This window comes from Phaethon aethereus (genome assembly GCF_964289735.1).
Source record: "Phaethon aethereus genome assembly, chromosome: 1".
Classification (NCBI taxonomy): Eukaryota; Metazoa; Chordata; class Aves; order Phaethontiformes; family Phaethontidae; genus Phaethon; species Phaethon aethereus.
The window spans coordinates 50856414-50881396 of record NC_138575.1 but is presented as its reverse complement, the minus strand read 5'-3'; the positions used below and the strand labels follow the sequence as shown (position 1 = coordinate 50881396).

General features: G+C 38.2%; 1 protein-coding gene across 1 annotated transcript; it reads left to right on the top strand.

Moving 5' to 3' along the window:
- Positions 1-533: 533 nt before the first annotated feature.
- EPYC (epiphycan) lies at positions 534-23206 on the top strand (the record flags this gene model as incomplete). The annotated part of the gene is made up of 6 exons (XM_082005917.1): positions 534-780; positions 15075-15228; positions 17886-18044; positions 19475-19677; positions 21424-21519; positions 23036-23206. The coding sequence occupies exons 1-6, from the start codon at positions 613-615 to the stop codon at positions 23204-23206; spliced, it is 951 nt and encodes a 316-aa protein (XP_081862043.1). The 5' UTR covers positions 534-612.
- Positions 23207-24983: the final 1777 nt, after the last annotated feature.

The window sequence follows — 24983 nt, the reverse complement described above, 5'->3', positions numbered from 1 at the left end:
CAACTGATTAAAATTATATTCTGGCAAAGCAGCTACTGGGTGAAAAATATTTTTATTATACTCATCCAGAGACAACAAAGAAAAAGGAGAAAAAGGTCCTAATGTTTTCCAATGGGTTTTTTTTTTGGTGGTGGTGAAGAAAGACTAATTACATTATTGTACATTCAAAAGATTATTCATTGTGAAAGACACAAATAATAAAATAATTTATCTTTTGGCTACTTTCTTAAAAGGTCTTTTTTACTGGTGTAGTAGAAATAGGTGAAGTTAGGTGGAGGGGGAAAAAGATGAATATATATCTTCCTTTCACCTTTTCAGGTACTTTCTTATTGAGGCCAGTCTATTTTTGTACCAATAAAACTCAATGGGTCTTTCCTAAATTATCTAAATGTTAGTATGGCCAAAGCAGTCTGCAGAAATTCTCAGATTCAGGGACTCTTCATAAAGCAAAACAAAATAAACCATTGAGTCATCACCAATAAATATGCATCAGAAATATTATTGCATACATATAAGTACTGTATTTGTGAGATTACATTTTCATAGATTCTTTGCAAATACCAGATTACCCACATTTTGTCCATTTTCTTCTCTTTCAGAAAAGAAAGCAGAATGCAGACTTTTGTAATTATTTTTCTGGGATTTTTTATCTTCGAGTCTGTTGGAGCTGTGCCTATCACAGATACCATAATTTATGATTCTGAGCTCTATGACATGCCACTTGGAGAGATGCTTCACCCATTTGTCTATGATGAAAACGAGCAGTCTGATCAAATAGAGGTAATGAGAACTTCATTTCTTTTATCTTTCCAAAGTGATCAAATGCAGTGGCTGCTGATGAGTTTTTCTTGGCCATCAATATGTTTATCAGACAAATCATGTAATTCCTATTGCCTTGGGTTGATCAATGGTTTTCTGTGCTAGTAACACACCGTAGTTCATTCACATTTTCCCTAATCTACAATGTGGCCAAAATATTTCCTGATTTTTTTTTTTTTGTGGTAATCTTTTAAAGCAGGTGAAAGGTACCAAGCTTCCCTCAGGTCTCCTTGCATTGCCACAAATTCTGTTGCAGATTGTCCGTATGATTTATCGGTCTGGATGAGGCACAGAGGCAGCTGAGATAGGACATCCAGCATTACCCATTAAAGGAGGTGGTAAAATGCTGTTTCCTGAGGTTATTTTGTATAGTAATAGATATGTTCAATATAAGTATTTCAGGATATAAATGCTAGTGGTTCCTATTTCTGTTAGGAAAGTGGGCAGAAGGAAATAAAAAAGAAAAGGGAAAGCACTGGAATTGAAAAAAAAAGAAAGTAAGAAAAATTACTGAAGAAAAACTGTTGAAATTCTGTAATAGTATGAGATAGTAAGATGTGTTGCCTGTACAAGCAAGGGACTTCATTTCTTGACTTAAATGCCTCCTTCCCCTCCTACATTCCTGTATTTATCTACATTACTAAAAGGCTACATTAATTTTAGTCTCACTCTACTGCTTAGAAATGGGCACAAGTTCCCTGAAGGTGATATATGTACTGTATGATTCAGGATTGAGTGCAACAGAAGTCGAGTGAAAAATACAACTTTTAAATAATAACTTGTTTTTTTCACTGTTATACATAATATTTTAGTATTTTTTCACAAAAGAGTACATAATTCATGAAAATGTCTTCCTCTGAGTGATCCATGATTGCAGCAGGAGGGACAGGAACTAGGGAAATCACAACTGGATAGCAGCCTTGAAATAAAAGGACAGGGACAATTTAAGAATAAATATATCCCAAAACTGGGGAACCGAAGAGATAAAAATCATGTTAAATTTTGCACCAAGATCAGAATCTTACAGTTTGGGGGAAATAAATTTTCTCATCTAAGAAGGACTAAGAAGAACTTTAAAGAAATTACTTTGCGTTTGGCCTGATTCCCTGTTGTGCCATGCAGAAGCTAAGCTCTTTACATACCTATGCGCTTGAGATTTCTTCCCTGACAGAGTCACCCCCACTTTTAGTCACTGGATACCTGTGCTGTCTCTATTTCACAATGACTAAAAAGTCACAGTTCCTGTCTGTCTTTGCTCTTAGAAACGAAGCCTTTACCAGTCCTACAGAAACAGCTTGTATGTGCCTCACCACAGAGATTTTCTCATTCAAACAATAGATTTCTTAGTAATGCATTGAATGGTAGGTGGGACTCTCCTGTGCTGTGCTCTCCCTGTGAGGTCCTATGACGCTGAAGCATGGGGTGGCCCCTTTCCAAGTTTCTGAGTGAAGGACAGAGACAAGGCAAGGCTCCTGTAGTTCTTTTCCAGCTGAAAGGAAATTCAGGATGATCAATATTGCACTCAACAAAGAAAAGATACAACAGGTCCTATCACAGTTTGCTTTCTTTAGGGAAACATGGAACAGGCAGAGTCCAAAAATTCTTTTCATTTTGTCTTGTAAACTTCTTTTCCACAGCAGGATTTTCTCTCATTAATGAGTTCTTCAGATAGCTTTCTTAAAATTCATCCATCATAGCAGCTGGAAGGAATGTTACTTTGCATATGGGTGGACCTCCCTGTGAGAGCCTTTTTCTCCTAGACATTTAGCCAAAATATTTTTTTGCTTACATTCCTCTTACCATGTACCACCCAAAAGAAACCTAAGCATTCACAATTCCCCTAAACCCAGGAGAGCTCAACTTGGTCAGTGCTGTAGAAATCAAGCATCTTTTATAGACATGCATGTCAGTCTTGCAAGTTATCTTTTATTGACATCACTCAAGTTTTAAACAGAATACATTTGATTTCTTGATTGTGGTTATGACTTTCCTCCCTACGATTCTGTTATCGTAACGATGTGAACTACACAAGTGGCTCTATGTGCAAAACCCAGTATTTATGCAAGGTCACAGGTTAGTTTTTATTATGCATAGCTTAAATGATGAGCAATACCACAGAGACCCAGATAAACAGCAGGCCTTCATTAGATCTAGTCTGTGTACAATAAATCTTTACGGTCTGATTTAAGGCCTGCATTTCCTTTTAGAGAACTCTGAATCATGTCTTTAGCCTTCTGAAATAGTGGAGAAAAAAATGAAATAGCATTTTCTGTCATTGCTGTCTTCAATTTAAGATTTTAAAAATCAGTTATGTGCAAATATAAATAATTCTGTTTAACATGTTCTTAGACTCATTGGAGAAATGCAATCTTTTCCAAGATTGTGCATCCAACTTATTTTCAGGAGGTCCAGGAGACTGGTTCTAGGACTTCAGATGCATTTGGTGTGTTGCTCCTGCTGATTTCCATGGGAATTAGGCACCTGTGCATCTTAAGGAAGTAAACTAAAACATCAGTATGTCCTTTCCATATTGCTAACCATTGGGTACTGCAATCACTTATTCAATGTGTAACCACCAAAATGAGGAAAGACCTAGAGGTAATTAGGGAGAGATTCGTCCCACTCATTCTATCTGGCTAAAATTAGGCGTTGCATCCCAAGACCATCCTCCAAGACAAGTATGAATAATTGTCTTGGGATACCTGTTGTGGTGGGTTGACCTTGTGTGGCTGCCAGGTGCCCATCAAGCTGCCGTCTCACTCCCCCTTCTCAGAGGGACAGGGGGAGAAATTAAGGTTAAAAACTCAAGAGTCAAAACTAAAGGAACTTTAGCAAAGTCAAAGGCATTTTAATGAAGAAAAGCAAAGGTTGTGCACAGAAGAGAAGCAAAGCAAAAAGATTTATTCTCTACTTCCCATCACCAGGTGATGTCCAAACACTTCCTGGGAAGTAGGGCTCCAGTATATGTAATGATTGTTTTGGAAGACAAACACCTTAATAACGAAACCCCTCCCCCCTCCCCCACTGCCTCCTTTCTCTTAGCTTTAATTGCTTAGTGTGACATCATATGTGTACATTTTTTAAAGCAAATACTTTGCATGGGGAAAATACTTGTAGCTGTGAATTACTTGAGTGAACTGTATTGACAACTCGATCAAAGCTATAATTGTCATGTATTACACAGGTCAAATCTGGGCTATAAAATCTGTGGTTGCCAAGTTCCCGGGTAGGTGAGACATGGAAGGCTTAGCTAAAGCTTTGCATCCAAAGGAAAACTGTTACTGAAAAAACCTTAAGTAATATATCACTCAGAAATAAAATGTGTACAGAGATTTTAGAGAAAACTGTATGAACCCTTTCACAGATAATGGTAAAAAAAAAAAGGCAATGTAAAAGAAAAACCTGTAACCAAGGAAGAAATTCCAAGGTCCTAAAGGTGAAAGAGACTGCAAAGGAATGTCACTGTAAGGTAGTGTACAAACTTTTTGTTGGATTTATCTTCAGAAACTGACAGTTACAGCAGTATAAATACGAGCTGCAGTATCGCCCCTTTTATTCACAGTAAATTTCATTATAATTTTCAATGAATATTTATATCACAATAGGGTCGAGAGGCCTCAGTCAAGACTGGGTCTTCATTGTTCCAACTGCTCTGCCAATATATTCAAAGACAGATTTCCTTCTTTAAAATGGATACAGTCAAGCCAGATTGTCAAAGGCACTCTTGTGTCAGCTTCTCATTGGTAAAACAAAAGGCTCAGAGTTTTTCCCTCTTTGAAAATAAAACTTTGTTTGGATAGTGTGTGAGAAAAATAAATTGTGGATAGAGATTCTTATGTACAGCTACTAATGTCTAAAAAAATCCTATCACAAACTTTTGGTTACAGTGCCTGTTAAACATAATCAGTTCATATTCCTTCAGGTAGGAAAAGCTAAGTTAGAAAAATAAGAAGTCAAAATATAGGGGCATCAGAAAAATATTTTTATCAATAAAATAGGTTATCAGTGAGACTGAGAAACAAGGGAGCTATCCTCGCACTGAATAAGCAGCAAAACCAGGGAGTTGAATCCGGATTGGTCTGGGTCTGTGTACATAGAAGAGGTGAGCTATGAAGCACGATCCACAAAACAATCAGAAACAGGCACTGTGAAAGCCTAATATTTGATCCTGCATTAGGCTGTTGAATTTGAATCAAACAGATAATAGGATATTCAGGTGCCTGCACAAAGCTCAGAACTTGAGTCATACACACACACACACTCACTTACATACATGCACATACAGACAAAGCATCTCTGCCGTTACCATAACATGAAGATGGATCTCACCTGTGCAAGAGCTCTACCTTGCCATTCTTCAGACTTGAGAGAGGCTTACACTGCTGTTTCTATCTTTGTGGCAGGTATCTGATTAAATAAGACTTCAAGGTGGATATGCAATGATTTTTCAGAAGATGGCATATACACTTTTAAAAAACTTATGAATTGGTACAAGTGACGTAGAAGTCAGATAACCACGTAGTTGAGAAGAGAATTAAATTTACCATTTGAAGCTTTATCCCCAAATAGGAAATCTTCTACTATATTTTGGTTCATGTTTCTAACACTGTTTGGTTGTAGTTGAGATTCAAAGCAATTACAGTACATTTAGGAAAAGCCAGGTTGGTGAACTGGGCAGAAGCATGTTCAGCTCCAGCAATGCCCAGTCTGCCTGGACTGCATGAGGAAATACCCTTGAGTCCCTGAACCCTCCTTTACAGTGAGCTCTGGAAGTCCAACTGAGGCAGCTCCTTACCACAAGTCTGAGGGTTAGCAAAGTTTCTGGTAGAAGCTCTGGTCATCTGCGTGATCTCCAACTTTGGCTGTGGCCAGACACGTCTACCCTGTGGCTTGGGTCAGCAGGAGCTTCTGTGGAATCTTCATTAAATAGCTGGAACTAGATTTCAGTCTTTTTGTGCTTTATAATAGCGCAAAGAGCCCTGTTCTGATTTCTAAAACTGGCATGTTTCTCTCTGAAATGTTATGTCTTGCAAAACTTCAGCACTGTTCTAAAGAAACGCATCTGCTCTAGGCTAATTTACATATTACATAGCCTTCAAATCAGAATGTTAGAAATAAAATCTGTAATTTCAAATATAGTACTGGAATGAGACTTTGACTTCATTTTTACTTATGGAAATGCAGATTTATATTCATTTATATGGACTTTCTTCATTCTCAGATAACAGAATTGATAAGTAAAATCTCTGTAGCATTGCTGTGCAGCATAAATGTTTTCACTCAGCTAAAATCAGACATGACATAGATACACTTGCTGTTCGAGACAAAAAGCTTTAGGCTATTCTGTGGTCAAGGTGTTAAAAAGACTACTTCCCTTTCTAAGACTAATATAAGAACCTCAGAGTCTGCTTATATTTTCCAAGGCAGAATCCACAGACATTAATTTCTAGAGAACTGGGTTGGTCTGACTGAAGTATGAATGGAAATTTATGTGTGCATGTGTGTGTAAGACCCAGCAGAAAGAACAAAATAACTTAAAACATTTAGAAGGCTTAAAGGGTTAAAAGAACAGCTTGCGTTGATAATGAAGGACAATGTACACAACTGCACCACTTCCAGAATATTGTTCCCAGCAGCAAGACTGAGGAATGTGTTGTTTATGCCAAAATCAAAGGTCCTGTACCCTGATAGTGTTGCAGCACAGATGACTTTTCGGTGAAGACCCTTCATCCTACCCCCAACAGACAGGAAATAAGATTTTAGAATACAATCTATACCATTCCTTTCCATGTTAGCCATTATGAAATCACATTCCCAGTGAAGAAAAGGAGGCAATGGGCAGCAACCTGATGGATGCAGGAGTATCCAAGACTCTGAGGAAAAAACCTGCCCCGTAACAGCCGGTGAATCTTAAAGGAGAAAAAAGCCTGTCCGAAAGTGAGTTTTCAATGCTTGTTAAGAAGAACCCCAGAGGTGCTAGAAGGACTCAGCAGCTTCTGTCCCTTGTCTTCTTTGTTGAACACAAGTGATCCTGGCCAGACCACTACAGCATACACATTTCAGTATGTGAGAGTACATGGGTGTAAACATGCAAGTGGTTAAAATCTGAGAGAATGGGTGCAAGTAGGTAACATCAGTTTACTTAAGAATTTTGTAAATTAGTATCAGCTTCCACAAGATCTCCCCGAGTTTTACTACACTAATTTCACCACACAACTTATTTATGTAGCTCTCTACAAGAAAATGACAATTTATCTGAACTGCAGAATTTGCAATCTAAGTAATTATTGAACTAACATGCAATGGCTCACAGATCTATTTATTTTTAAGACAGAACAATAGGAGAAAAGAAGACCTTAAATGCAAAATTCAAGAAGAAACAAGTATGAGCCACTTTTGGAAAGGAAAACAAACCAAAAACCTCTACCATAATTAGACATTTTCTTGTAAGGCTTTGGTAGTTTCAGAACAGCTGTGGGGGAAACTAGTTCCTTTTGATGGGTCAATGTGTGGTACAACAGTCCCTTCAAGTTTATGATGTCTCTTTTTAGAATTCTGAACTTTTGTTCATGATTTTAAGTATATTTTTTGCAGTAAAAGCAGCACTGAAGCTGGACACACTTGAGATTCTCCTGTGGATTTAAATTTATTACATGTAATACATCAACTTTGATCCTAAAATATGTAGACATAAAACAAGAGACAAAACATCTGCCACTGGAATTACACCACCTCAGAAGAAAAATGTGGCAATTGATGACTTCCAAAATTGCCACTTACCTCTTTAAATCTATTTATTTTCTCATGAGGTTCACACGGGCCCATTCCTTGAGCTTGTCCAGGTCCCTCTGTATGCCATCCTGTCCCTCAGGCGTGTCAACTGCACCTCTCAGCTTGGTGTCATCTGTAAACTTGTTGAGGGTGCACTTATCCCACTGTGTATGTCACTGATGAAAATGTTAAAGAGTACTGGTCCAAATACAGACCACTGAGGGTCACCACTCGTCACCAATCTCCATCTGGTCATTGACCCATTGACCACTACCATCTGAATGCAACCATCCAACCAATTCCTCATCCACTGAGTAGTCCACCTATCAAATCCATATCTCTCCAATTTAGAGAGAAGAATGTTGTGGGGGACCATGTCAAAGGCCCTACAGAAGTCCAATCAGATGACATTGGTAGCTCTTCCCTTGTCTACTGATGTAGTCAAGCCATCATAGAAGGCCACTAGGTTGGTCAGGCAGGACTTGCCCTTGCTGAAGCCATGCTGGCTGTGTCAAATCACCTCCCTGCCCTCCATGTGCCTTAGCATAGCTTCTAGGAGGATCTGTTCCATGACCTTCCCGGGAACAGAGGTGAGGCTGACAGATCGGTAGTTCCCAGGGTCCTCATTGTTACCCTGTTTTAAAAATGATTGCAATGTTTCCCTTTTTCCAGTCTTCAGGGACTTCACCTGACTGCCGTGACTTTTGAAATATGATGGAGAGTGGCTTGGCACTTGGCACCCTCAGGACTCTGGGATGCGTCTCATCAAGTCCCAGAGACTTGTGTATGCTCAGGTTCCTCAAGTGGTCTTGAACCTGATCTTCTCTTACAGAGGGAGGGACTTTGCTCATTCAGTCCCCATCTAGACATCCATCCACTTGAGAGGTGTGGGAGGACAGAGTGCCAACAAAGACTGAAGCAAAGAACTAGCCTTCTCCTTATCCGTTGTTACCAGTCTGCCAGTCTTGCTCATTGTGGGAAGGGGAGAGGGGAACGCTTTCTTTGACCTTCCTTTTCTGGCTGACATACCTGTAGAAGCCCTTCTTATTATTCTTTGCATCCCTTTCCAAGTTCAGCACCAGCTGTGACTTGGCCTTCCTGATCCCATCCCTACACAACCGGGTAGTTTCCCTCTATTCATCCCAGGATACCTGTCCCTGCTTCCACTGCCTGTGCATTTCCTTCTTGCCCTTTAGTTTGCCCAACAGGTCTCAACTCAACCATGCCAGTCTCTTGCCTTCCTTCCCTGATTTCTTACACCTGGGGATCGAGAGCTCTTGTGCTCTGTGGAAAGTGTCCTTAAATATCCACCAGCTCCGTTCTGCTCCCTTGTCGCTGAGAGCAGTTTCCCATGGGGTCCTATTGACTAACTCCCTGAAGAGCTGGAAGTTTGCTTTCCTAAAATTCAGGGTCCTGACTTTACTCTTCACCTGCCCCCTATCCCTGAGGAGTGCGAACTCCACCAGTGCATGATCATTGCAGTCCAGGCTGCCTCCAATCTTGACGTTATCAATTGTCTCACTTGCGTTGGTGACCAACAGGTCCAATATGGCATCCTCTCTGTTAGGACTGTCTATAACCTGTCATAGAAGTTTCCCTCCATGCACTCCAGGAGTCTCCTGGATTGCCTACAGCTTGCCGTGCTACTTTTCCAGCAGATGCCAGGATGGTTCAAGTCCCCCAGCAGGGCGAGAGCCTGCGACTGCGATGCCCTTTGTAGCTGGAGTGAGACTTCATCAATGGGCTCCCCTTGATCAGGAGGCCTGTAGTACACACCAACCACGAGGTTCCCTTTGCTGCCTTGGTCCCTGATTCTTACCCTTAAGCTTTCAACCTGCCCATGGCTATTCTTCAGAGACAGCTCTTTGCACTCTATCTTTTTCTTGACATAGAGGGCAATGCCTCCACTCTTCCTTCCTTGACTGTCCCATCTGAACAGCCTGTAGCCATCTATAGCTTCTCTTACAGTTGTGGGATTCGTCCCACCACGTTTCAGTAATGGCAACCAGGTCATAGCTTTCTAGCAGCATCGTGGCTTCTACCTTCTCCTGTTTGTTGCCCATACAGCATGCATTGGTGTAGAGGTATTTCAGATGGGCTGTCGGCCGTGTCATCCTGTTAGTGGAACCCCTTTTATTTCCTCTGAGGTCTTCCTCTTGTGCAACAGACTGAAGGACCTCACTAGCACCCCATCCCTCTGACCTTGGTGTATCATCCCACAGCTTGCCATGGGTAAGACTGATATTATCCCCTTCCCTCTTCGAGTTTAGTTTAAAGCCCTGTCAATAAGCCCCACTAGCTTGCAAGCAAATACCCTCTTCCCCTTTCGAGAAAAGTGAATCCCATCTGATGCCAGCAATCCACGTGCTGTGTCGGCCATCCCATTATCAAAAACCACAAAGTTGTGTCATGGGCACCAGTCACAGAGCAATGCATTAATAGACTGGGCCCATCCGTTTCTTCCTATGTCGCTGCCCACAACTGGAAGGAGGAAGGAAAAAATGACCTGTGCTCCAGATTCCCTTACCAACCATCCCAAGCCCCTGAAGTCTCTTTTGATCGCTCTTGGACTATGAGTTGCAGCTTCGTCTCTACCCGCATGGCAGAGCAGCAGTGGGTAATAGTCTGAGGGCTGCACAAGGCTAAGAAGTTTCCTACTGATGTCCTTAACCCAGGCCCCAGAGAGGCAGCGGGCTTCCCTAAAAGAAGGGTCTGTCTGGCATATTGGATCTTCAGTTCCCCTCAGAAAGGGGTCGCTTACAAGTATAACCCGTCTCTTCTTCCTCATGGGGGTGGTCATGATGCAGGGGTAGACCTTTCACCTCTGGTGTATCTGGACCATCGTCCACTTCATCCATGGACTGCTCTTCCACATCCAGAGCCTCATATCTGTTGTACAGAGGCATCTGGGAAGGCGAGGTGGGCAAGAAGGGGGTTTGCCTGCTGCCGCGAGCATGAACTTGCCTCCATTCACTCCTTTCCTTTAACCGACTGCCTTCAGACTGGCAGGAGGAGGATACAGGACCCCCTTGATCTTGTTTTTTTTCTGGTGGCTGTTCCTACTTCTCTCTCAGGGAGGGCCGAGCATGGTTCCTCAAGTCAATCTTTTTTTCTGACTCCCTGATGCTCTTTAACCTTTCTACCTTCTCTTGTAGCTCTGCCACCAGGCTGAGCAGATCATACACCTGGTCGCACCTCACACAGCTGTTCTTGCCACTGCCATCAGTTACCAGTGAGAGGCTCGTCCACTCCCTGCAGCCTGAGACCTGGATGGCTGTTTCCGTGGGAGCTCTGTCTGGATTGCCACATCCATTCTGGCGAGTGCAGAGGGCATGGCTTTCTGCTGGCTGGCTACCATTTTCATTTGTTTCACCTCCTTTTCAGACAGTGGTGAGAGATAGATACCTAAAGAGCCCGTACTAAAAGCAGCATTTGTGGTCAGTGGCTGGACCTGCTTTTCAGAAGTTTTATCTCACTCCCTGCTGAATGTGAAAGGATGACCAGCCTAGCCTATGGATGAGTGAAGTTACAAGTTGACTTTTACCACTTGTATTTTATCGCTCATTAATATGTTTCCAATTTCTGCCCTCTTGACTTTTGTAACTTCCTAGTCTGAAAGTGCCTCTAAATTGGCCAGCCACATTATGAAGTTTCATTTGTAAATGTAGTCACATTGGATAAGTATAGGAGGGGGAAAAAATAGATACTCCATGCAACCTTAGGAAAGATCACTCTCCTTTGGTATGCTCTGTGGCTAACATTCTGCACTGGTATTCTCTAAATCTCTTGATTGATTCCAAAGACAGAGTAGGGTAGCTATTAACCACATAGTTAGATGGCTAAAGGTAGGTGATGTGATTCCTTTTCAATGTTTTCTTATGCTGTGTATTAAATCTGGCTTGGAAGGCTGATTATGATTTGAAGACTTGCAACTATTGGCAAAAAGAAACATGCTTTACTGTATTTCTCTACAATATTCTTCCTGCTTTGTGATTTTTCACAATGAATATTACTTAGAGTAGCAAAGGAAATACAACCCCACCCCCAAGCCCCAAAATACCCTATGGAGAATAATACCATTAAGTGATATAGAATCATTTCTGGTTCAATTTTTTAGTAAAGTGCATGTTTCCAAAAAAATAAGCAAACATCTGGAAGATGAAGGATCATTCTGTACAATTTATAGTCCAAGAAACATCTTTGTCTTGTTATGATCTTGTGTGATTTATCAAATATGTAAAAGATAGAAAGCTGCATGGATCAGATGACCAATAATGGGAAACAGACTCTTACCTTTAGGTTACTGGTTCAAGTCCAACCTATGTACAGCAAGCAAATACTGCTCATTCTCTGAGTCTGGTATGTAATACACATGTATCAGTGAACTTCTACTCAGTCACCAGCAGAAAACTGGCAATGTCCTTAAATTCACTGTAATAATTGGTGGTTTTTATGACAGTCACAACTGGTGCAGGAGACTGACTAGATAATGCTAACTGCTTGGAACAGTTTTTCTAGAACCCAGATTTAGCACATCGGCAAGGAAACTATGGGGAGACTTTGAGACTGTGCATCTCCAAAACTAGGTAACATCCTGTAACAGGAAAGACATAACAGTCTAGAAACAGAATTACTAGAAGTTAATAACTCTGCTTTGGTACACAAAAGCTACAGTGATTAATCAACTAAGAACACCTGAGAAAACATAAAACAAATCACAAATCTCAAGCTAGTAAGTTCCATAAAGTATGCCCTCAAATATTCAGAGAAGTGGCAGTCAGTGTAGGTGACCCAAATCCCATGACAAGTGAAAGGAGCATTATCTTAGGTCTGAAGACTATTTGCAAACTGTAGCTTGAAAATGCTCTTCTCCAGAATATTATTTTCAGTAGAACTGCCACAAAAGATGCATACAAAGGTGTTAACAGGTCTCAAAATCTCCAGATTTTGTTCCAAGGTTCAGGACAGCAAATTTTATCTGATTTCCACAAAACTGGTGAAGAGGTAGACAGCATGTGCAAGCACTTTAGTGCACTACTACCCCGGGTCAATAAAAGTCTGGAATGTATCTCTCCCTCTAGGCTTCCCCCATTCAGAGAACATCTGTCCCATTTCCTTTGTTCCCAAAGTCTCCTTTTGATTTGTCCCCAAGTCCATTCCTGGTTAAGCTGTCTTACTGTCAGTGCTGCAGATGGGAACATTGTGTATTTGTCTGCACAAAGCAACAAGGTACATCCTTACTCTTACACCAACAGGTTACTCAGTCATAGTTCAGCTGGAGTTCACTTTGCTCATTTGATCACCCTGCATTTTGCAAAGTTATGATCCTAGTAATCCAATCAGGGCATTTGTATCCATAAACCCGATTTACTAATAGTGTCTATGGCTTATTGGAATACAACTAAAGAATATACAGAGAATCTGAAGTGTGCTCAGTCACAATCTGAGTCAGTGAGGTTCAGAGTGCCTGCTGGTTTTTCATTGCTTCCATATCCTCTGTCTTCAGTGAAACTAATTGATGCATAATATTTGAACCTATGGCTACTATATAACTTAAACCAAATCATTTCTGTGCAAAACCCAGATTTTAGATGGTTATTTACATGTTTTCAGGCAGTCCAGGATCATAATATTTAAAACTGCTAGTAATTATACATAGGTACACTGCAAGATCCAGAGAGTTTATTAGGAAGCGTAAAGTGTTTTATTCCAAAACTGTGGTAAATATATATACACATATGAATGTATATAGGTATTTTGCATAAATATATTTAAAACTTATTCTATCCAGGAATAAGACAACAAAAATAACTCTACTTGCAGAATATTATATAGTTAAGCTAAGCAATTCAAATAAGGATCAGAATATAGCAAAAGCTCTGCTCGTGCTTAGGACCCAGATCTCAGGTGTGTTAGTTCTTTTAACTTGTATAGTTTACATAGAAAACCTAATTTTAAAAATCCTAACCACTTGTCCAGTCTGGATGCAATCTACTTTTACCTGTCTTTTGCAACTAGAATTTACAAGCAGTAGTGTGAGTGATTTCAACAACTGTTTCTCCATGGAGACAGCAAAGCCAGCAGTAGCTGAAAGATGATCTCAAAAAAAAGGTAATGTTTGGTCAGGTGAAAAACTCAGGATTCAATAGTTTTATGGTGGTAGTGTGCTAGAAGGCTGCAGTGGAGGAAAACCTTTATTAAGTATAATTTTAGGCTTCAGTACCTTTGCATGTGGGATAAAGATACTGTGACAAAATTCCTATTTTTGGTCGTGCCTTGTATATAAGATAAGGAGTGTTAATGGCAGCACAGGGGTGCAGCACCCACAGGGGTGGGTGTATTACCTAACTTTTAAACAGTACCTTAGATGTGCAAAGATCTATAAGGACTAATTCATTGCCTGGGATTTAAAAAATAAAAAGTGCATTTTCAAGGGAGGCCCTGGTGTGGTCAAACAATATTATTATACACAGGGAAATCAAGATACAGTGGTAAAGTAACTTGCAAAGATCACACAACTACAGTGGATTCTCAGTGTCTGGGTGATTACAGCAAACCACACTGCCTCTTTGCAAATGTAGGACCCTCTGCAACAAGCCTGGTAAGTTTGCAATACTCTTTTTATGTGGGGTAATATGATGCAAGAAAATTTCATTTTTATCCTGAAGTAGTCATATAGCAAAATTAACAGAATAGATCTTTAGAATTAAAGTTAACAGAATAAAATTTGCTGGTTTAACTAATTATGTTAAGTGGAGAAGAAAAAATACGGAGTTCTAGTTCCATGAAATGATCTGCCAAATTTTATAGGATTTTTCTAAATCAACATTTTATCTAGCATTTTTAACCTATATTCTTAATTTTTGATACTACATAATACAGCCACTGATGAATGAAGCTAACCAGAGCCTACTGGTAATCAGATTCAGAAAACAAAAATGATAAACTGCCAACATATTAGCAAGGATTATGTGAACTTAGACTTCAGAATTCTTAGATAATGAGATTTTTAAAGCACGTTTAGTGTCCTTAAAACAAAGCCTGCACAGATACCTTCGATTTGGATTTATGCTGATACAATTTACAACTTTATTGTCAAATGACTTGCATCTTTTTGATGTTTCACAACAAATTTTCATTTGTCACACAGAATATAGCAACTTTTATCACAAATATAATTTAACTTTAAATAAATATGGAAAAAGCATTTTGTTAGCACATATTCTCACTAACGAAGAACATGCACATGTGCACAGAACAAAACATTCAAAACACTGAGATAAAAAGTGAATAAGTACGCTGGAGTTTCATGAATTATTCACACATCATCAGAATTCATTATAGCTACACGATGAAAGGCAGCTCAAGCACTAAACCTCAGAACATATGTGACCTCTAGTGGGAGAATATGAATAAGTGGAAGAGAAACAGCTGCCAGTGGAAGTAAACAGTAACATTTCCTGTTTGCTCTTAATTTTCCCTAGGCAGAGGTTGGCACAGCACTACCTTCTGTAATTCAAGAGACTTATTCTCCTGCACCATTGACAGAAGAACCTGAGGAGGAAGCATCAACACCAAAATTAATTGATGGGTCTTCAGCACAGGGATCTGGGGTTCTTGGACCCCAAACTCAAGATGGTTAGTAGGGAAGAGAATCGAGTTTTACATGTGTAGCTTTGATTTTGAGTGAGCCCACTTTGCTTGCTTGTGAATGTCTACCTCTTACTGAACAGGAGGTACATAATTTCTGTACCTCTCTTACTGAAGAGAGCTAGAACATGCTGATCTTAAATGCTCTGAAGTCAGATAGCTGCCTAGTCAAATGTTTCCATACTATTTCACAATGAAAATAACTGTGCACCAATAAAGATTTTTCCAAATAAGATTTTACTTAACGCTTAAACACTTACAACTTAAAAATTTGTTAATGGTTGGCAAATGCTACCAGTACTTTTTTATTGGCTTAGATTTCAATATCATTATTAGCGATCTTTATTTTATAATTATTTGTTACATTTTTTATAAATGTGTTCATACTAAATATAATTAAAAACTTGAAGAATTTTTGACTATGAAAACTAGAAACTGTGAAACTTAAGGAAAGGGATCTATTTAGAAATTCAAGGTGATGTTGATTTTCTGGTTTTCTGACTAGCTATAGTGAAATAAGAGCTTTCTACATCTCATGGGGGAATTAAAATTGTAAAATACAATATGTCCCTCTCCTACACAAACATTGTGGTGCTAATAATTGACGTTTGTTAGCAGCTACTCTGAATTCCTGTAGTCGAAGCTCATGAGAGTTATCCACTGCTGTGATGGGTCTTCGTATTGTACGGTGATCAACATAAAACAACAGGCAAACTCTACTTTTCAATATGTTTAACACTATAACTGAGTGCCATGGAAGACAAATGGAAAAAAAAAGTTAATGCTTCCAAAATTTTGTGTTCAATTAAGAGAAATTAATCATTCCTAGTACTGTTTTTATGCATATTACTAGTGAGCCTTGACCAGACCAAAAAAAAAAAAAAAAACCCACACTCATGTCAAAACAAATAAAAATGGAAATGAGGATTTCCTAGGAGAGTTCTGGAAAAAAAACCACACACTTTCTTCAATTTTGAAAGCTGCAGGATGCTACAAAACATTTCACAAAAATATTACATATTATGAATTCTGTATCTGTCAACATTTTTGAGCACTGAATGTAAATCAACTAGTACATCGACTAAAGATATATATGGGAGGCTCAAGGCTGTAACATATCAAATCGGGGTTTTTTGTGTCTCTATTTTTTTTCAGCAATATATTTTCCTGTCAAATATTGCTGCTGTTGTTGGCTTGGTACTGGATAGAAGACTACAAGACTCAGGAACATCAAGCCAACTTAATTTTTCTTCTTGATGACTTTTTGAATCCTTCCCATACCTCTGTCCTTTTCCAGTCTACACCAGCCATAAGTGACAAATACCACTCCTCCAAGATCAAAAATAGTACAGAAGGGGAAACTGCCATCTTGTACTATGTTGCAATATTTTGAAAAAAAAAAGTCAGCCATGCTAAATTCTACAGTCATTTAGTTCTAGATTTGCTGGAATGGTTCAAAGTGTGACAATTCATTTTCTTCCTGTGTCAGGTTTGCTCCCTGTAGCTAATTTGAACTGTCCTATGCAGGAAGTTGGGGAAAGTATAAAAAGAATTTTACCTCTCCAGAAATGCTATTCCTGGATGCCCAAGTAGAGATTCTCAAATAAAAAAGCACACTGCCTGTTGGCAATTGACACATACTATGAAGGCAAATCTTCCATTTAGCCACAACTGTTCCGGAGAAAAAACTCATCCACAGGAAAAATATTTTCATATTCATTAATCATGCTACTATTCTCTAAAGTGACCACAACAAACAAGCAGCCATCTGCTAGAAGGAGGCAGAAAACATGAAAGAGAAAAGTATTTCTACGTGATTAAAAAATGAGAAACAGCTATGTTGATTTATACCCATAATCAAAGAAAAGATATATCAAAAATTCAACACACACAGCAACTAACAACTTTTCCTACTGAAAATTACATTCAGACAAACCACTCAGTGTCACAATTCTCACCAAACAGTATTATCAAAAGAATTTTCTGAATCCATGGTATTCATGACTGAGATTAAATGGCTTAATTTTTCATTTTCATGAAATTCTGGTGGTAATGGTAACCAAATGTTTTGTTAACATGGTCTCCAAGATACCTTAACTCAGACTGATAGAGAAATTTTTCATTATGATGAATTTCTGAATCAGAAAATGTTATTAAACAACATGCAAAGGAAATTGAGGTTCATCTCCACAGTTCTGCAGGAAAGTATTAATTTCCTTACAAATTATTCAGAAGTACTATTTACAGAACCGAACTTGGGAAATCATAACAAGTTTCAGTCATCAGCTGTAATTTCTCCATCCACATGGAAGAGCACACTTACCAGCTTAGGGGAAGACTGATCTTTGGTTGTCTGCTGTCACCTAATATTCTATTGTTATAGCCTGAGAAGTACTGTATCAGAACAAGTTAAATGAACTCCTAAGAGGCATAGGCAGAATCAAAATTTAGTTTTAAGCAGCATCTAATCACTTTCTCGTTGTAATTATATGACATGGTGGTCAAAACAGAATGGGAGTGAACTTTATCATTGAAAAAATCTGATCATTACGTGCTTAGGTGAGCATTTCATAGTAGTAATTTACATATCAGTTTTGTACTTTTTTTTATTGTAACAAATTGTTTTCTTTTAAATTCTTTGACAGGTCTTCCTACTTGCCTTTTTTGTACCTGCCTAGGGACCACAGTCTACTGTGATGATCACGAGCTTGATGCTGTTCCACCATTGCCTAAGAAAACCACATATTTCTACTCACGCTACAACAGAATCAGGAAGATCGACAGAAATGACTTTGCTAACTTAAGTATGGACAGTAGTATTGCTGTAATTAATTTTAATCTCTATTATTTCTGGCTCATACTAACCTAAGACATAGTCATTCATTTTATGTAATGTTTGATGATGGTAGAGTTATACACATAAATGTACATATGGAAAAGTGGTTTGCTACATTTGAATGCAAAAGTCAATACTTCAAATGCATATTCTCTGTCAAATTTTTGAACTATAAGAAATAACAACTTTCATCTCTCTTTTTGCTGTTACTTGTAATAAGCTTTAGAAAGGTAGAAAAACCCCAAAACCTCGTGGAACATTTGTAGCGTAATAGAAAGTACTGTTTTCCTAAACGAGACAAGTACTCAGGTAGACATATTTGCAAATATTTGCGAAGTACCTATGTGAAAGGAATTTCACTTTTAAATTTTACCTTTAAAACTTACCTTTAAAGTAATGTTCATTGGTTTATTCCAGCATTACCTAGAAAAATCTTCAGTAAATTAAAACTGATAATCTAAAACCGTTTGTGGCCTAAAACTGGCCAAAATTAGTGATTTAGGGAGCTTATATTTTCACATTTCCTACTTGAGATTCTTAAAGATACCTGATTTTTCAGGAAGTATTAAGCTTACCTTGTTTAGCAGTAGGGATTGCCATACACTCATCAATCTGAATATCAAGTCATATTCTTTGGTTTTTGTTTTAGACCTAACTTTGTGTAACAAATGTTATTTTTTCATATTGAGAAGTGTGGAATCAGTGCCAAAAAAGGCTACTACCATAATTCGGGGGAATGCAAAGATCCTTTTGTGAAAGAAAACTATAAGGGTTTGGCTTGCTCAAACCAAGATAAAGGTTGGGAAGGAATACAATTGTTATATAAAAAAACCTAAGGGGAATAAATACTAAAAAGAAAGAAAATTTATTTAGGCCAAAATATACTGCTAGCATAAGAATAAAATAATAAAATAAAATAACCATGAAAAAATAATCTGTGTGGAAAATAGAAGTAAACTACAGAATAATGCATTTTAAATTGATGCATATTAATGCACTGATTGAAAATAAACATATGGAACAAGGTGGTAGAGAATATGTTTATTTCCCTTTAAATGTTATTTTTCCAAATGATAACCATTTAAAAGATTCCCAGAACACAGAGAAATTTTAAAACTATTAACTTTAAAATCTTTCACTGAAAGATGTATGAGGAATGACACAGGCAATTCCAAGCAGCAAGAGAAGGAGGTGCTGGTCCCCTTCATTAGGAGAACCGTTCAAGTACTGATCATTCCATTATATACAGAGAGATAGAGTTGTCACATAGTGGGACAGTAATGGGTCTGATTCAAGACATTTCATTTGTAATTTAAATCACCCATTTGCCTTTTATCTTTTTTAAAATTTTCAGGAAATACATTCTTACATGTTTGTTGTATCTTACTTCTCTGCCAGACAATTTAAAGAGGATTGATTTGACTTCAAACTTTATATCAGAGATCCATGAAGATGCCTTCCAGAGATTGCCCCAACTTGAGGAGCTGGTGCTCCGTGACAATAAGATAAGGAAACTCCCTGAGTTACCATCTACCTTAACATTCATCGATGTTAGTAAGAACAGGCTTGGTCACAAAGGAATACGTAATGAGGCATTTAAAGTAAGTTGGGGTTTGATGGGAAGACCTTTTCTTCCTCTCTCCAAAGGATGTGGTCAGAAAAGGAGCTTAAGTGTCCCTCTACAGTAGTAAAACCATTAAGATTATAGGCACCATGACTGTGCTGGCTGCTCAGTAATCTATAAAGATGGAGCAAGATGTATGAGCGCTATCAGCTTGGCATGAGAATCCTTTTTATTCTTCTTTACAAAAATCCACACAAGATGTGCGATGGCATACTATGTTTGTATCTATGAACCAACTACCCACGTGACTAGCAAGACTCCAGAAAGCTGCTTGATGTTCCCTTGCAAGTAGGCAAGAGGGAAGGGTAAAGCTATGGATGCTGCTGCTTCAAACTTACTCTGCTGAGTATCTACATGGGAACTTGCTAGAGCATTCTTTAAATATATATATTTTCTTTTCACCTTGAAAAGCATGGATATTGGAACCTCTGAGTGATCATCCTTCCTCGAGAATTTTGGTGGAGCCATGTACTGCTCCTAATTGCATGTAGAATCTGAAGTCATTATAGAATATAGGCTAGGTTCATCTCTTAGACCTGGCTCATATGCACTATTCAATTGCATCTAAGAAGGTAGCTGTAACCAGCTATCTCTGAATTCCTCCTTTGGAAGACAGGTTATTAATGAAGCAACCAACAGCAGTTACTGAATCAGGTATTTTCTCCTAGCCCAACATAAGGCAGGTGTTGGTAATAGGAATGATGGACAAAAATCAGTCCCCCAGACTGAGATAGCACCCTTTTCTTCTGCACTCTTCTGATTCTAGCCATGAAGGAGTCTCAGCCTTTATCTTCCATATTTGCCAAGAACCTTCACCCTGATATCTCAGAGTTCTGTCACTAGGAATTAAACTAGGACACTGCACTCAAAGTAGTAGTTAGGTACAATGATAACTTGTGTGTGTAAAAAGGGGGCAAAATGAGAGTGTTTTACCAAGCTTTATTGACCTAGACAAGTTTATATCTTACTACTAAGTTAAGGAAGAAAATGATTAACCTTTTCAAATGGAATGAGAATTTTTTTTTAGCTCAGGCATTTCTTATGAAGTTATAATTTGCTTCAACAGCAATACACTTCTGCAAAATTGAGTAAGCTTGTCACAAAAGCAAGAAAACAGAATAGGAACCCTTTTTGTATAATGACTGGGTAAGACACTATTTCCACTTTAGAAAAACATCACTGAAATTACATCTCCAATTATTAAGTGTCTAGAGATTTCAAAGAATTTTTTTCCTTTATTTTAATCCAAACACCTAGTCTTTAACAGTAACAGTTCTCAGCCTGTGCAAAAGAAAGGTCATGACTGTCTTTGAATTTCTACCTTTTCAACCATATCATGCTGAAACAAACTGTGTTAGTATCCAGCAGTGCTCATTGCAGTGATAGATTTTAGGATGAGAGGAAATGGCCTCAAGTTGCACCAGGGCAGGTTTTGATTGGCTATTAGGAAGAATTTGTTTACTGAGAGAGTGGTCAAACATTGGAACAGGCTGCCCAGGGAGGCGGTGGAGTCACCATCACTGGAATTGTTCAAAAAACATGTAGACATGGCACTCTGGGACATGTTTTAATGGGCATGGTGGTGTTGGGTTGATGGTTGGACTTGATGATCTTAAAGGTCTTTTCCAACCTTAATGATTCTATGATTCTATTGCAAACTTACTTGCTACAGATTTTCAAAAATGTCTATAGTTTTCCCCTGCCTTTTTCCTTCATCCTCTAGGATCTGCATGAACTGCAGCATCTTTACATCACTGACAATAACTTGGATCACATTCCATTGCCACTCCCTGAAAGCCTCCAAGCTCTTCATCTTCAGGTAGGCTAAAAAAACAATGGCTCTATAGATCATGTTCAAATAGTAAGTAAAACTGGAAAAGGTAACTATTGTCATGTTTTGTTTCTTCTATCAATCCAAAAGTGTACTTACTTAACTAAACAAACTGTTGGAAACATAGAGTTAACTAGTGAATGTAGTACTTGAAAGAAGTAAAACTTAGCTCAGTTAAGCATTAATTATTAGAGTTTGTGATCCAGTATTTTTCAAACATTAAATTCTAGATTTATTGTTAGTACAGATTAAAGTTAGGTTCACAGCTGTGAAGAGCAACATTAGTCTAAGAGATTTCAAAGACAGAAATCCCTCACACTGCTCCTATAAATCTTCCAACAGGAATGTTTTTAAGATACCCAAAGAAAGTTACCTTACATATTGGTTGTATCTATATCAGTGCATGTAATTCTTTTAATAAATGTCATTCCCAGTTGCTAACATTTTTTCAGCCAAATTTTTCCTTTTGACTGTGTTGGAACATCCCATCCATCATCTTTCTGTATTACTACTTTTGGTATTTGCTTTTACCTATACCTTTTTTTCTGACGACTTCTTTTGCATCTCTGCATCTTTCCCTTTATCTTCTCTTGTACCAAGGCTCAATTTTTATTATCAGATGTTTTTGTTTATTCCATAATAGAGCAAAAAACTTTGAATAAATACCCTTGTGTACTATATATAATATGACTTCTATATTCCAATAAATAAATCTATAGAAATATTCTGCCTGCTAGCTGACTATTTTTTTCACCTGCCCATGCCTGTACATTAAATATTCACTTCTATGTGCTACAGGCCAAAGCTAGTGAACTGGATTTTTTCCACACCAGTTTCTAACTAGCAAAGGAATGGAGAAGGGAAGAATTTTCAGACAGCCCTTATTTTAGAAGATGATGGTTTTGTCTCAATTTCTGAAAATACTGTATTCTAGCAATTCATTGTTGAAAATGGCTCACTTCAAGAACAAAAGCTCAGTAAAGATAAGGTATATAAGAGGAATTTACATCAAAGGAATAAAACCTAAAGCATTCTGTTTTCCCTGTATATATGCAAATTTGTGTTAAGCTAATGTGAGAGGGCCTGGGGGAAATAAATTTGTCACAAATCAAATTGCACATTTGTGCCTTTGCAGGTTGAGGCGTATCAAGCTGTCAGGTTAGTTATGGTTCTATGATTTTTGGACTGGCCTATGCTGGTTCTGATTTGCATTAATAAAGCTCTTCAATATATGAACTCAGAAATTAAAATGCTCTATGCTTCTAACAGGCCCCTCTTGCAAAGCCTGTCTCTGCTACATGATTGAGTTTCGAAGCTTTGCACTGGCCAAGAACTTTTCCTCTGCTTGGGACATTTCTGTGCTGATGACTTGCGCGCCACAATCTGGTCCCTTGGGTTCAAACAAGTATCACTCTAGGCACTGAAAATAAATCCATAAATCATTCTTCAAAGAGTAAGAAATTGCTTTCAAGCAACTATTCTGATAGTTTGGTGTTTTTTTTAGAACAACAACATTCAAGAGATGCATGAAGACACTTTCTGCAAAATGAACGATTTTACTTATGTACGTAGAACTCTTGAAGACATCAGACTGGATGGTAATCCCATCAACCTGAGCAAAACACCTTATGCATACATGTGTCTACCACGTTTGCCAATTGGTAACCTCAACTAAGCTTTGACGGAAGCCAGTGCTATCATACACTATAAGAATCTTTAAAGACAAATTATTAACTCACTGCTACATTAAGCAAGATGCATTTTTTAATTAATTTGGGAAATATTTCTATTAATGAAATTGATTACTGAGGTACAACGACTAATATGAAATGGTAAAAGACAACTCTATTATCTACTGAAATGTAAGTTGTATAACAATATCAAGAAAAATATTTTGCTAAAAATACTGTACTAAAGGCAATAAAAGATCAATGTAAATGCAAAAATTTATGCTGAATTATTCAGACCTAACATATAAATTCTAAAGTTAAATAATTTTATATGTTAAAATCTAACTATAACATGATAAATAAAGAAATAAAAATGTGTACACAATTGAAAATTCATCCCCATTTAATTAATTATTTTTCTCTCAGAGACACATCCATTTTTCTATGTCTTTCCTTAAATGTCCCTTCATTTTAGAAAAGCACTAACTATTCCAAAAACCATGTTTTCTTTAACAAACAGAATCTTTCCTTCAATCAGTAATCAAATATAAAGATTACACTTGTACCAAACTACCCCAAAAAAGTACATAAAATATTCATTTATACCTTTGCAGTAATAACTGGTTGTTTGTAATGACAATGAGGCCCAAAACTCTCTTTTGTATCTTTGATAAACTTGTCTGCCAGATTATCTGGCTAATAAAAACCTCATGTAAAATAGCCTGTTTGAGAAACACTGAACTTTATTCTGTACAGGAGTGTAAAAAACTCCCCTTGACATATTATCACAGTCAACCAAAATATTGCAGTTCAATATAGTAAGGACCAGAATTCAGAGTCCAAGTCACAAATGTCCTTGTGAAGCCATGGCTCAACTTCCAATTACTTGAAATAATTTCACTGAGCTTTTCTGCTTTACTGTTGAAGAGCCTTACCAGTCAAAGATTAGGAAATTCCCTCCCTTTGGATGGTTTAAACAACGCTCTTCCTTTTGGCAAGTGGCTTTAATATATTTTTCTAGGGAGAAAGCGCCTAGAAAAGATCCACTAACTATAAATAAAGAATCCATAAATGCTGAGTACAGTGCCCCATATTATACAAAGGAAGGTGGGTGTTCAGATATCTGGCCCCAGGCATATTCTATGGTGTGTACCTGCAATCTGAAGACTGTTCTGCAAGCTACTCTCAGATCAAGGACAGTGAGGAAAGGGAACACTGCGAAAAAAAACTTAGAAATTCCTGTGGTAGACAAAAATCAACTATCGTTCTCTAGGAGTTAAGAAATACTAAATGGAATACAATGTCTCTAAACTCTGCCTTGGAAGAAACCTCCAAAACCAGAGACCAGAGCTCCATCCCTTGTATAGTGGTCAGCTATACTAATCTAATGCAGACCTTATACACATGCAGGAATCTAGCCAGGGGATTCACAGTTCCTGTGTACGTTTTTCTTTTTCTGAGGTTTCTCTGAACTTCAGTCTTTGTTCCACGTCACAAATCAGACCGAGTCTCACGGAACTCAGCTGTGATGCTCTCGTGCGGACCTGCTTCATGTAAACAGACCTCCCGAAGTCCACTACCAAATTCCATGCTTCAGAGGTTTGGGAGAGCTGCTCAGCATGCAGAGTACATGTGCTACCTGTTCTGCTACTTTTCTCTGCCTGAACCTTAGCATCTCTTCCTCTGCAGTTCAGTTTCCTGCAGCAGTACTGCCAAACATGAAGTCTGAGCCTGCGCTTGCCTTTCAGGCAGCATTGCAACTTCCCCATTCAAATACATGTC